The sequence below is a fragment of the Plectropomus leopardus genome, chromosome 21 (assembly GCF_026936395.1).
Source record: "Plectropomus leopardus strain MGB_pleo_1.0 chromosome 21, ASM2693639v1, whole genome shotgun sequence".
Lineage (NCBI taxonomy): Eukaryota > Metazoa > Chordata > Actinopteri > Perciformes > Serranidae > Plectropomus > Plectropomus leopardus.
The window spans coordinates 27,424,774-27,438,199 of record NC_142196.1 but is presented as its reverse complement, the minus strand read 5'-3'; the positions used below and the strand labels follow the sequence as shown (position 1 = coordinate 27,438,199).

At 43.4% G+C, this 13,426-nt stretch overlaps 1 protein-coding gene across 3 annotated transcripts in view; it reads left to right on the top strand.

Annotated features, from left to right (window-relative positions):
* The window catches only part of fars2 (phenylalanyl-tRNA synthetase 2, mitochondrial), a 136,356-nt gene that overhangs the window by 46,456 nt on the left and 76,474 nt on the right, over positions 1-13,426 (top strand). For all 3 annotated transcript variants that reach the window (XM_088072178.1, XM_088072176.1, XM_088072177.1), the window contains exons 4-8: positions 48-134; positions 953-1,012; positions 2,131-2,299; positions 3,009-3,171; positions 3,268-3,399. In XM_088072178.1, the coding sequence (XP_087928304.1) occupies positions 48-134; positions 953-1,012; positions 2,131-2,299; positions 3,009-3,171; positions 3,268-3,399 (611 nt within the window). The remainder of the gene's footprint in view (positions 1-47; positions 135-952; positions 1,013-2,130; positions 2,300-3,008; positions 3,172-3,267; positions 3,400-13,426) is intronic.

Below are 13,426 nucleotides of genomic sequence, written 5' to 3'. Positions count from 1 at the left end.
GCTCAGCTCATTCAGAAGCAATAACAGCTCTCTCCATCCTCCCACAGCGCCTACATCGGTCGCTGGGGCAACCCGCTCTTCTCCGTCCATGACAACCTGAGCCCCGTGGTTACCGTGGAGCAAAACTTTGACAGGTCAGCAGCTTCACCAGTCATCCATTGATTGATTGATTGATTGATAGACACTTAAAAGAGAAATGAATGCTCGCTGTTACGTTCACAGAGGAGGTGAGTCAGGGCCGGTTCTAGGCATGGATACGGGGGCCCAGTGCCCCCCCAAATGTTCCACCTGTCCCAATAACACCAAACACTGGCATCTTTAGCCCCCCAAAATGAAATCAGAAGTAGGAAGTTTTTAGGATTTAAAGACATTTCTAGGATTTTCAGGACATTTCTTAGGTTGTAGGAAATTTCTAGAATTTTAGGACATTTCTATTATTTTAGGACATCAGTGTCTCATTTAGGACCTCTGTCGGGGGATGTGGGGGGGATCCTCCAATGACTCTTTTTTTGATCAACAAGCTCTATTTTGATTCTGTTTATGCACTCTGACACCTCATGGAGACTAAAAGGACAAAAACTATTCACAGTGTCAGTCACTTCATTTTTATTGAGAATTAGAAAATGTTCAGGGGACCACCAGGCATCCTATGGGGGCCACTTGAGTATCTCTGCCATAGTAGATAAAAAGGCAAAAAATTAAGCTTTTTTATCACAAAGTTTTGGATTAAAACATGAAGCAGTTAAGCATACGTGCATAAAGAATAACTCACATAACCCACCAACGTCTCCGACTGCCCCCCACTCAGAGCCGTCAGCAACCAGATGAGTTCTGATTTCTAAACACGCTGAAGTGACATGTGAACATCTGGAGAGGTTTTATAAAACATGATGGTTTTTTTTATTGTTCCAGTGTTTTGTGAAGTGAGTCATTTGTGTGATTTGATTGACAGCTTGCTCATCCCGCCCGAACACCCCAGCAGGAAGCGAGGAGATAACTACTACCTGAACAGGTGAGCGGCGCTGCTCACCGCCCACAATGCATCTGCAGCGTGCGGGCTCGTCACGGTTCTGCTGTCTGTTGACGAGTGTCACTCGGAGGTCACCAAAGTCTGACAAAAACAAAAACTAGCTCTTGAAAACTTGTTGGCGTTTGTGTGTTTAACCCTTTGAAACCTGGATCCACGTCAGTTCTGTTGTGCTGCGTTCAGATGCCTTTTACAAACATTTAAAGCACTAAAATCTGAGACAGTTGCTTTGATTTCTTTCAAAAACTTGGGGGAAAATGTGGTGAGCAATTTGGCAAGAAATGTCCCACAAAATGCAACTAATTTATAAAAAGGTGAAAAATGATAGACGAGGCAGAGAATGATTAGAATATTTTTTAGACTAAGGGAAAATATATAGTTGTAATTATCATTGTCAGACATTTAAAATAATGTTACAGAAAGAATATTAAAAAAATCTTTATTTGATTTTTTTCAACCATTTTACAGGTAATTTTGTGTTTAATATTTATTTATTTATGCTATTTTTAGGCAATTTTCTTGTAACTTCTGATTTATTGCTCGTTTTTGGGTCATTTCTTGTTAAGTTGCTCATTGCCAATTTTATCAGGTTTCAAAGGGTTAAACCCACTGCAGAGTACTAAAATGATCCCATAATGCACTGTGAGAAGTGGTCCGCCATCGTCACTGACATCATGTCATTTTGCATACATAATAAATGTGAATACATTTTGAAGATCTCGCTCTACGTCTAACGTCAACTTTGACTCCATTATAAACTGATGTGAATTTGGAGGTCAAAGGTCACTGTGGTCTCCGTTTTTGTGAATGCAAAATCTCAAAAACAGAAGTTCTTCAAATTCTGCTCTAACTTTCACTCAGACTCAATGTAGAACTGATAAAATTTTAACGGTTAAAGGTCATCGTGACCTCACAAAACATGTTTTTGGCTAAAACACATCACCTTTACAAGCATAACACGAAACGTAACATGTCGGGTTTTGGAGGAAGGACCCGAATGCAATAACTGCATTTTCCAAAACTACTAATCCATGAATGAGATTCCTCTCGTTAGCATGAGTTTTATATATGAAATGTGTCACTAAATGTGTGATATGTTGCAGGAAGACGATGCTGCGCGCCCACACCTCCGCCCACCAGAGGGAGCTGGTGAGCGCCGGTCTGGACGCTTTCTTATTGGCCGGAGATGTTTACAGGCGGGACGAGATCGACACCAGTCACTACCCCGTCTTCCACCAGATGGAGGGAGTCCGACTCTTCTCCAACCACGAGGTACGCACAGATAAAAATAATTTTATGTTCACAGCTGCTTCACCTGGACTCAAGGTCACTGGACCTTGCACCTGTCTTATTCTCGTGAACACGATATCTAAAAAAGACCTTGAGGAAAATTCCTCAAATTTGGCACAAACATCCACGCAAACTCAAGAAAGAACTGATTAAAGTTTTGTGATCAAAGGTCAAGGCCACCATGACCTTGAACCCATGTTATTCTCATTAATACGGTATCTAAAGAGCACCCTGTGGGAATTTGCATTAATTTGGCACAAACATCCACTTGGACTTAAGAATACATTGTTTTTAGATTTTTGTGTTTAACAGTCAAGGTCACTGTGACCTTGCATCTCTCTCACACTCATGAATGAGATGTCTCAAAAACAACCAGAGTAATATCTTCAAATTTGGCACAAACGTCCATTTGGACTCAATAATGAGCAGAATAGATTTTGGTGGTCACAGGTCATCTTATTCCCATGAATACTGTATCTCCAGATGGCCTTGATGGAATTTGGCGATAAAATAGTTTTATCTAATGAAGACTTTAATCCAGGTTCAGTGTATGACAAAGAAATCGTGCGTTAAATGGTTAAATGTGTCTGAACCTCCACAGCTGCTGCAGAAGTTTACAGTCGTAGCGACTGTTGTGATGTTTGATCTTGAAGTCCAGGACGTGATCCAGATGTTTGCTGTGTGTCTCCAGCTGTTCTCTCAGGTGCAGCACGGCGAGGATCTGTCTCTGTTCGAGGCCGGCGGTCGCAGGACGCCTCACAAACAGGAAACTCACTCCCTGGAGGCCGTCAAGCTCCTGGAGTTCAACCTGAAACAAACTCTGACGCGACTCGTCACTCACCTGTTCGGACAGGGTGAGACACCGGAGACACTCTGGATGTCACTTTGTGTGTTTCAGGTTTTCACTTTGCTAAAATCTCTTCCTCCTCCTCCTCCTCCTCTGTGCTCAGACCTAGAGGTCCGCTGGGTCGACTGTTACTTCCCCTTCACCCACCCCTCCTTTGAGATGGAGGTGCGTTTCCAGGGCGACTGGATGGAGGTGCTGGGCTGCGGCGTGATGGAGCAGGAGCTGCTGAACTCAGGTCAGAACATAACTGGTTTCTCTGGTTTGTCTGTGGTTCGTCTGTCCCCTGCACATGCAACCATATATGTGCAGGAGGCAGAAATGTTGATTTGTTTGTACGTTTTCTACAAACACGATACGTGACTTTTCTCGACCTTTTGACTGCTTCTCATGGTCTTCATCAGTGAGTGGAGTTTGCTCAGTTGTCATGATGACTGGATAAAAGCATGCATTGGACATTTGACGCTTTTTTCACTTTGAGTGTCTTTAACTCGAGGCGTTCAGGGCGCTCCAGCAAGAGTGCCAGCTGCAGAAACGTGAGGTGCTCAGGGTGCTCCTGCAGGAACGTGAGGTGTTCAGGTGCTCCTGTAGAAACGTGAGGTGTTCAGGTGCTCCTGCAGGAACGTGAGGTGTTCAGGGTGCTCCTGTAGAAACGTGAGGTGTTCAGGTGCTCCTGCAGGAACGTGAGGTGTTCAGGTTGGAAAAACGCAAAATGCGCCACAGTTTAAAAGTATCATCATAACATTGTGCTCTCACTGAAAACAATAAGTGGAAACTGCCTCAGACTGCTGAATGGTGTTTGATCATGGCCTGATACATCAATAATCGTGATGCAATAAATTAATATATATATTATTCTACATACTGAGCACTTTTACTTCTGGTACTTAAAATATACTTTGATGCAAATACTTTTGTACTTTTACTGAAGTAAGGTTTTGAATGTGGGACTTTTACTTGAGTATTTCTACAATGTGGCATTACTACCTTAGCTTCAGTAAAAGATGTGAGTACTTCCTCCACAGCTGGATTTTGGGGCTGTTGTGTTTTGAAGGACATGTAGTCACTTGCAGTTTTTGTCACCGAATTCATAAAAACTCCACATAAATGCGAGATAAAAAGAAAACGATCCCAAATTCCAACAAAAATGTTGTTTCTGAAGCCACTCACAAAAACAAAATCAGTCTACACACATTACATTTATTCATTCAGTACATATTCAGTATGTCTCACCACATAAATCTCCTCCCTGTTTCTCTGTCTCACACACACACACACACACACACACACACACACACACACGGGTCAGGGATTGATTGATTCGTCGATTTGTCCAACAGGCTGTCTTACAGACGGACACAGAGACAAAACAAAGATCCAGCCCACGTTTCCAGTGTCAGGACACAAACACACATGTTCAAACATTTGTCCTCTCTGTCTCTCTGTCTCTCTGTCTCTCTGTGTCTCTCTCTGTCTGTCTCAGTGTCTCTCGCCCCTCTCTCTCTCCTGTCAGCCTGCTAAGTGGCTAACTTGCAGCTTTGCCCTTGAACAAAGCTGCAGCGCTGCGCTCCACTTCACCGCTGCTTGTTTCGATCAATAATACATGCTTTAAGGCGCAAAGAGCGGCCGGATCACACCGCCGCCGCCGCCGCTCTGTGTGTGTGTGTGTGTGTGTGTTTGAGCACCCACTTAAGAAAATGTCTCTTTATATTGATGTTCTTCACACTGACTTGTGTGTGTTTTGGTGTGTGTGTGGGCAGTTTGTACAGAAACTGTCAGATGAGCAGAAACTAAACATGAACCGAGTTCATGTTTGGAGTCCTGAAAAACCCTGGAAAAGTTATGGACCTTGCAAATAGCAATTTCTAGGCCTGGAAATGTTTTGGGAATGTAGATTATAGCCTGAACGGTTTGGAATAGTTATGGAATTTGTTTGGCAAACCTGTGTAACAGCATATGATTTGTTTAAGGACAGATGGAAATTTGAAAATCCAACAATAATTTCTGTTTTTACAGTCTCTGGCTGTGATAAATGGTGTCAGACAAAAAATTTTTTTTAAAAATCACCCAAAATTTTGTAGAGAAAGACATTGCAAATTTTTCAATATAAGAATCACCAAAAAAAGCCCCAATTTTAGGTTAAAAAATGCAAAAGCCATTAACATTTTTCCAATTGATAATTTACAGAAACACCTCAACTTAAAAATTGCCTAAAAATATACAGACAAAAAACTAACCAAAACCAAAATGATGCTGATAACTGAACTCAGAAAGTTCTGAATGTTTCTGTGCTGAAAGTTTCAGTTTTGGTTTGCGGGGTCCAGTCCTCAGGCCTCCCTGTGAACAGTTTTCATTTCTTCCAGAGAAGTATCGAAAGCATTTTGACACAGATGGATGTAAACTTGTCCAAAAGACTGTGGGAAGACTCTGCAGGACGTAGGCAAGGAAATATTCTGCTGAACTGACCCTCGAATCAGCCTGGAGAAAACTGGACGCTGACGACTTGTTTACAAGTGGATGAAATATTTAAAAGTCACTTTGCTCCAGCTGCCTCCCACCACAACTGCGGGGGGGCATTTTTTTTATTTCCAATAAAATAAAACTGATTGATTAAGCCATGCAGTCGCCTCAGAGTGGGATTAACGCTGGATTTGCAACCTTGAACCGGTTTAATGACTCGTTCTGTCTGATTATCGATCTCCTGCCGCTCTGTTTCAGCACCACGGACAGCAACACCATAACAAACAGCTGTACAGATGCAGGAGCCCAAATCACACGTCCCCAAACCTTTCAGACCATAATAACAATAATAATAATTATAATCATAATAATCATAATAATAATAATAACAAAAGTAATTGCAATAATTGCATTTAAAAATCTTTTGTATCAATTTTTTTTATTTCGTAAAATCTGATGAAAGAAGTCAAACTTTTTGTGTTACCTTTGAATATTATTATTTATTATTATATCAGTTATCATAGTACATAACCTTTAACTGTTAGGCTGTCCTGCAGCTGTAGTTCGCTCCCCTGCCAGAGGGGGGAGCTGCAGCTTAGCATAGGAGGAGGGGCAGGATGCAGGGAGGAGGAGGAGGAGGAGGAGGAGGAGGAGGAGGAGAGTCCTGCTTCAGTTTTTTGTGCTGCAGAAATCTCTGTCATTTTCACCTCCTCCATTATTGAACAGATCCGCCTCTCACTGCTCACCTGTCTCTCTCTCTCACTTATTGTGTGTGTGTGTGTGTGTGTGTGTGTGTGTGTGTGTGTGTGTGTACATCTACGTTTGCAGGTGTGTGTTTGTGTGTGTGTGTGTGTGTGTGTGTGTGTGTGTGTGCACGTCTGAATCCATTTCCTGCAGCGCCCCATGACTGAAATAGACTGTTTCAGGACACACACAGAGATATGGAAGCGCCTTTGGCCATTTTACACTTTGGCTGTGCCTCAGTGTGTGTGTGTGTGTGTGTGTGTGTGTGTGTGTGTGTGTGTGTGTCTCTGTGTGTGTGTGTGTGTCTGTGTGTGTGTGTGACTCTGTTCTCCTTGCATTTCCTCCTGACAGTAGACGCAGTAGGAGGTTAAATTGATGCTGAGGTCCAAACAGGCACAGGAAGTAGAAACTCCATCAAACACACACACACACACACACACACACACACACACACACATACACATACACTCAGTGTTGTTGTGAGTCTTCAGTGTCCTTCAGTAACGTCAGAATCATGTTTTTTAGGGTTTTTTGTTGAATCCTCAGAAACAGAATCTGATATTCTAACAAACTCACAGTTTAATGACTCTGGTCGTTTTCTTGTCGTTTTCTTGTCGTTTTCTGGTCGTTTTCTGGTCGACTCGTCGTAGATAAAATCCTCCACGTGTTCGTGTCTCTCTGAATCTGTCAAGTGTGTGAGTGTGTGTGATCTTTAGTATTTTTCCTGCCCGAATGTCACACTCTGTGAAAAGGAGTCAAGTCAATTTGATTCATTAAAGAACGACGCAGCTCGCCAGCCAGCGCATCAGCATGCTTTATATTTGGCACAAACGTCCACTTGGACTCAAGAATGAACTAATTAGAATCTGGTGGTTGAAGGTCAAAGGTCAAGCTCACAGTGACCTCATAAAGCATAATATCACACACACTCGTATCGCTCTGCAAACAAAATGCACTTCTCATAATCAGGCTCGCAGCCGTCAGTCCTAATCATAAATGTCAAATATCCATTCATTTTCAGAAATTTAACCCTTTAAATACTAGGTTTTTTGTTATGATGTCTGTCTTTTTTTATTATCACAGCCTGGGAAATGTCAATGATCAGCAGCAACATTCATTTTTATACGCGATTATTTTTTGTGCAGTGTCGAACACTCAAACTGCTCTGCACGCAAAATGTGCTATTATACATTAATGTGATTTTTTTTTACTTTCATTAAGTTAATTTGTTTTAGCCAACAACAGCCCTAATCATGAATATCAAATATGCATTAATTTTCAGAAATGTTTTTAATTAATTAATTTTTTTCATGATGCTACTATGTTTTTAGATGTAAAAAAAAAAACCAAAATAACAAAAATTAATTATTTTCAATCTACTAGATTCCAAGTAGGTTTTTCTGATGCTGCTGACAGTCTGGGATATGTCAGTGTGTGAGTGTAGCTGCTGACAGTCTGGGATATGTCAGTGTGTGAGTGTAGCTGCTGACAGTCTGGGATATGTCAGTGTGTGAGTGTAGCTGCTGACAGTCTGGGATATGTCAGTGTGTGAGTGTAGCTGCTGACAGTCTGGGATATGTCAGTGATCAGCAGCTACATTGACTGTGACAGGTCACCTAGTGGAAATAACATGTATTTCCTCCATATGCCAAATATGGTCAAAATGACCTCATCAGGTGGAAAATAGTCAAAATGACAAATTCAGAGTCAAAAGCCCAGAATGACACCCAGAAATAATACAAGTCCTGTTTTTCTGCTCTGATGGCTGTGGGATCAAAAATGTCAGTTTGAATGGGTTTCAATGGAGCATTTTTGGACCTGAACAGTCTGAATGTAACTATTTAGTTTCCACAGTGTATTTTAGACTTATTGTAGGAGCTGAAAAGTAAAATGCACCAAACAGTCTCTAAGGATTAAACATGTTGAGTGTGTGTGTGTGTGTGTGTGTGTAGCGTGGAGGGGGCTGCAGCTGCATTTCATGGTGCAATCCTGTGTTATGTAACAACAACAAAACTGAACCTTGACATAAACAGTGTTTTAAGACTTCATATGATGAGTTTTTCTCTTCATCTTCTCCTCGCCTTTGTTGCATCTCTCTCATTGAAAACTGAACACATCAGCAGTTGTAGCTGAACACATGATGTCGCTCTGCACTTCATTCACAATACACTCCTCTGTGTGTGTGTGTGTGTGTGTGTGTGTGTGTGTGTGTGTGTGTGTGTGTGATAGAGAGAGATAACATTGGCAGTGTCTCTCTGCCCTTGGCACTGCAGCAGCGCTCTTGACATTCATAGTGTTGAAACACACACATTCATTCTTCTGCTCCTTCCCTTAATTCGCTCACTCTCTTGACTGCCGGAGTCAAGTTTGTCAGACACACACACACACACACACACACACACACACACACACACACACACACACACTAGTGCACGTGCACACACTTGCTCACGTGCACACGCCTGCTTCATTCTCACTCTCTCAACTCTCTTCACACTCTCCACCTCCCCTACGTATCCACTGCGGCAGTGTGGCTTCGTTGCCTTGGAAACCACTCATTCAACCCCCACCAACCCACCAACCCACCCACCCGATCCCCTACATCACACACACACACACACACACACACACACACACACACACACACACAGAGAGAAAGTGAGAGACAATGAGGGGAAGCCAGCAGAGAGGAGGAAAAAAGGGGGTCGAGCGAGCTTAGGAGTTAATGTGATGGAGAGAGAGGGGGGGTGAATGGAAAGAGTGGAGGGAGGAAAAGGAAAGGAAAAAGGAGATGAGGAAGGAAGGAGGGAGGAAAAGGAAAGGAAAAAGGAGATGAGGAAGGAAGGAGGGAGGAAAAGGAAAGGAAAAAGGAGGTGAGGAAGGAAGGAGGGAGGAAAAGACATGATGGGAAGAGGATGGAGGGAAGATTAAAGAGTGGCGGGACCTCGTCTGTAACAGGACGAGGCAACAGGGGACACCCGTTGTGTGTGTGTGTGTGTGTGTGTGTGTGTGTGTGTGTGTGTGTGAGTGTGTGTGTGCGTGTGTGTGTGTGTGTGTTATTTAATGATGTGGAAGTGTGACTGCCGTATGTGTTGCCTGAGGCTGAATGTGACGAGGGAGCGAGTTAATGAGAGACGTAAGAGGAGAGGGATGGAGGGAGGACTGGAGGGGAGGAGCAGAGGAGGAGAGGGAGGAAAGGAATGATGGATGAAGGGTGCGAAGGAAACAAGGAGGGATGAGGGGGGAAGGGGACGAGGAAAGAAGGAAGGAATTGTAACTCCCACAAACGTAATAGCGGTTTGCCTACGATGATCTGAAGTTTTCTGCACGTCCAGGAAAAAAGTCTGTACGATGACTTTTGTTTTTGTATGAAGCACTCTGTGTCACGGTTTTGTTTGTATCAAAAGTGCCGTATAAATCAATCTGATTGATTGATTGAAACAAAGGCTACATGTATCACTGTCGTGGCTCGTCTTGCTGCCTTCCAGGATCTTTTTCTGCGTAATTTTCAGAATAAAACACGTTGACGTCTGATCATATTTCACTTAACTACATCGACAAAACGTCACGATGAGCAGATCCGGTCCTGGAGTCGACAGGTGGGAGGTTTTCAGAGGTCAGTACGGACCATGGACGAGGGGAGGCTGATTATTGAAAACCACAAAATGATCCTGTTTATAAGGACAACCGTAGAAAGCAAACGCACGTTCTGAAACGCACATGCGAGCTGTTGAAATTCGGGAGAATTGATGCAAAGAAGCCTGTAACGGTCCGGACTGCCGGAGCTCGGACGGAGTCGATTTGCAGCGGAGCCGGTGGAAGTTAACTCACAGACTCCGTCTGCTGTGACGGATCGGAGCCGGATCCGGGTCAGCCAGCGCCGGCACATCGCAACACCCGCAGGAGCGCCAAGCACAGGAAACCGCCACACGCCGTTCACTTCGGAATCGATAAAATCTAAACGATACCAAAGCGCAGTCACATGGACCATCTTTATATGCAGTCTGTGGCGCCATCACACTCCTTTTGTCACGTTGTCTCAACCTGACGCCTTCCTGCTGCGTTTCATGCAGACGCCGACGGTGCGTCACAACGCTGCCGCGTCACAATGCCGCGACCACTTGCCACTGCCAATGTTAAAAGTGCGTTGTCAAATCAGTGCAGTCAAAGTTTGTAATGAGAGCGCGCTGTAAGAAAGTGAGGAGGAGAGAAGAGGAGTCAAGTTTGGAGGAAGGAGGAAAGAGGTTGGAAGAGAAGAAAGGATGAAGAAAAAAAGGAGAAGAAGGGAGTGTGAGAGGAAGAATAAAAGGACAGAAGGAAGGAAAAAGGAGAGGAAGGAGGGAGGGAGGAGAGGAAGGATGGAGGGAGTGATGAAGAGGAGAGAGATGGATGGATGAGGAGGATGAAGGAGAGAGAGAGAGAGTCGACTTCTTCTCTGCTTATTTATTCATCAGGGGCCCCTGGAGACACACACACACACACACACAAACACACACACACACACGTTTGAGTGTATTTTGGTGTGTGTGTGTGTGTGTGTGTTTGAGGTTGTGTCTGTGACCTTGTTTGCGTTTGCGTTGTGTTGTCTTTTATAGTGTGTATTTGTGTGTTTATGTTTCCTTTATTTGCATTTTTTTGAGTGTGTATAAAGACACACAGAGTGTGTGTGTGTGTGTGTGTGTGTGTGTGTGTGTGTGTATGTTTGAGGTTGTGTGTTTATGACCTGTGTGTAGTTGTCTTTTTGAAGAGAGTGTTTGTGTGAACCTTTTTCCATATAGTATATTCATTTGTGTGTGTGTGTGTGTGTGTGTGTGTGTGTGTGTGTGTGTGTGTGTGTGTGTTTGTGCAGGCTTTTCATTGTATGCATTTTGGTGTGTATAAATGTGTATTTTAGTGTTTGTGTTGTTGTGCTTGAGTGTGTTTTTCTCACCTTAAAGTGTTTGTTTGTTCGTGTGTTTCTTTGTGTGTATTGGGAAGTGTGTGTTGTGTTTGTTTTTATGTGTAGCTACTGAAACGCTTGTATGTGTGTGTGTGTTGTGTTTGTTTTGTGTGTGTAGCCATCTTAAAGTGTTTGTTGTTTGTGTTGTTTGTTGCACACCTGTGTGTGTGTCTTTGTATGTATTTTTAATCGGCTGTGTGTGTTGTGTTGAGTGTGTTTTTCTCACCTTCAGGTGTTTGTTTGTTTGTTTGTTTGTTTGTTTATGTGTTGTTGTTGGTTACTAATGTGTTTTTTGGGTGATTGTGTTGTGTATTGTGTGATGCTGTTTGTGTGTATTTTTAAGAAATTTGAGCAGCCTGTTTGTTTCATGTGTTGATTCTTGTGTGTCTTTTTGTGTGTACGATTTGATTCGTAATGTGTGTGTGTGTTTCTGTACATCTTTGTGTATTTGCAAAGTGTGTGTCTCTTTGTGTGTACTTTTGTGTTCACAATCTCAGTTTGTGTGTGTGTGTGTGTGTGTGTGTGTGCGCGTGTGCGTGCGCGCGCCTCTTTCATGAATGTCATGTTTGTTTGTGTGAAAGTGTGTCTGATGTTGTGTTTTGCTTTTTTGAAGTGTGTGTTCTTTTTTGCGTATATTATTTGTGTCTAATTCATGCAGTGTGTGTCTGATTGTGTGTGTGTCTCTCTGTGTGTGTGTGTGTATTTGTGTGTGTGATTGTGTTTGTTTTGTGTGTGTAAATGTAAGAAAGTGTGTCTGATGTTGTGTTTTGCTTTTTGAAGGGTGTGTGTCTCATTGTGTGTGTGTGTGTGTGTGTGTGTGTGTGTGTGTGTGTGTGTGTGTGTGTCCCAGGGGTTTTCCCTCCAGTGTCGGCGGGCAGCATATGGGACTTGGCGCTAATGACCACACCTCCTCGCCAAAACCTGATTTAGAGACACACACACACACTCACACACACCCCATGGGACAGGATTGTTTGTGTGTGCACGTGCCTACATCAGTGTGTGTGTGTGTGTGTGTGTGTGTGTGTGTGTGTGTGTGTGTGTGTGTGTGTGTGTGTGATGAGAGGGTGGAGGCTGAAATCTGATTAAAGTCGTGTTGGCGACAATTAACAGCCTTTCAGCCCCGCCGCCCCCGGGCCTGTGGGACCCTCTCTGTGTGTGTGTGTGTGTGTGTGTGTGTGTGTGTGTGTGTGTGTGTGTGTGTGTGTGTGTGTGTGTGGTTCAGGTGGCAGTTCTCTGTCTTAATCCCCCCCCTCCTCCAGCTCTGAATAAATCATGTGACCCTTCCCCTCCTCCTTTCATCCCTCCCTCCATCCTTCTCTCATTAAACCTCGTCTGTCACCTCGCAGCGTTTCACTCGTTTTATTTTCGTTTTTTTCTTCCTGCTGAGTCTGCAGTTTAATCTTTCTTTTCCTCCATCTGTCTGAGGATGGAGGGATGAGGGATAGAGGGATGAAAGCAGGAGGAACAAAAGATGAGATGATGAGAAGTGTGGCGACCTCGCTCCTCCGTCTGTGTTTTCAGGCTTGTAAAGACCCGCCCCCTCCTGCTGACCTTTGACCCCTCTGTGCTTACTGACAGCTCCTTTCACACCTCCGTCCATTCATCCGTCCATCCATTCATCCCTCCTTCCATCTATATAACTTCAACCAGCATCCCTCTTTCGTTTCTTACGTCCTTATTTATTCACATAGGAATTGTCTTTTTTACTGTGGTTTCTTTCTTTCTTCCTCTTCCATCACTCCATCTTTTCCTCATTTCTTCCTCTCATCTTTTCTTTGTTTCACTCTCATCCACCCATCTTTTCTTCTTTTCTTCCTGCCCATCACTCCATCCTTTCTTTGTTTCTCCCAACCATCCTTTTACCTTTTCTTTCTTTTCTTCCTCCTCCATCACTCCATCTTTTTCTCATTTCTTCCTCTCATCTTTCATCTTTTCTTCATTTCTCCTGCTTATCCTTTAATCTTTTCTTTCTCCTTCCTCTACCATCACTCCATTTTCTTTCTATCTATCTATCTATCTATTCTCCATTTTTTAATCCCCCTCACCCCTTTTCTTTCCACCTATTCATCCTGTTGACTGCAGTAACTGGTGGACAGCTGGTACACACACACACACACAC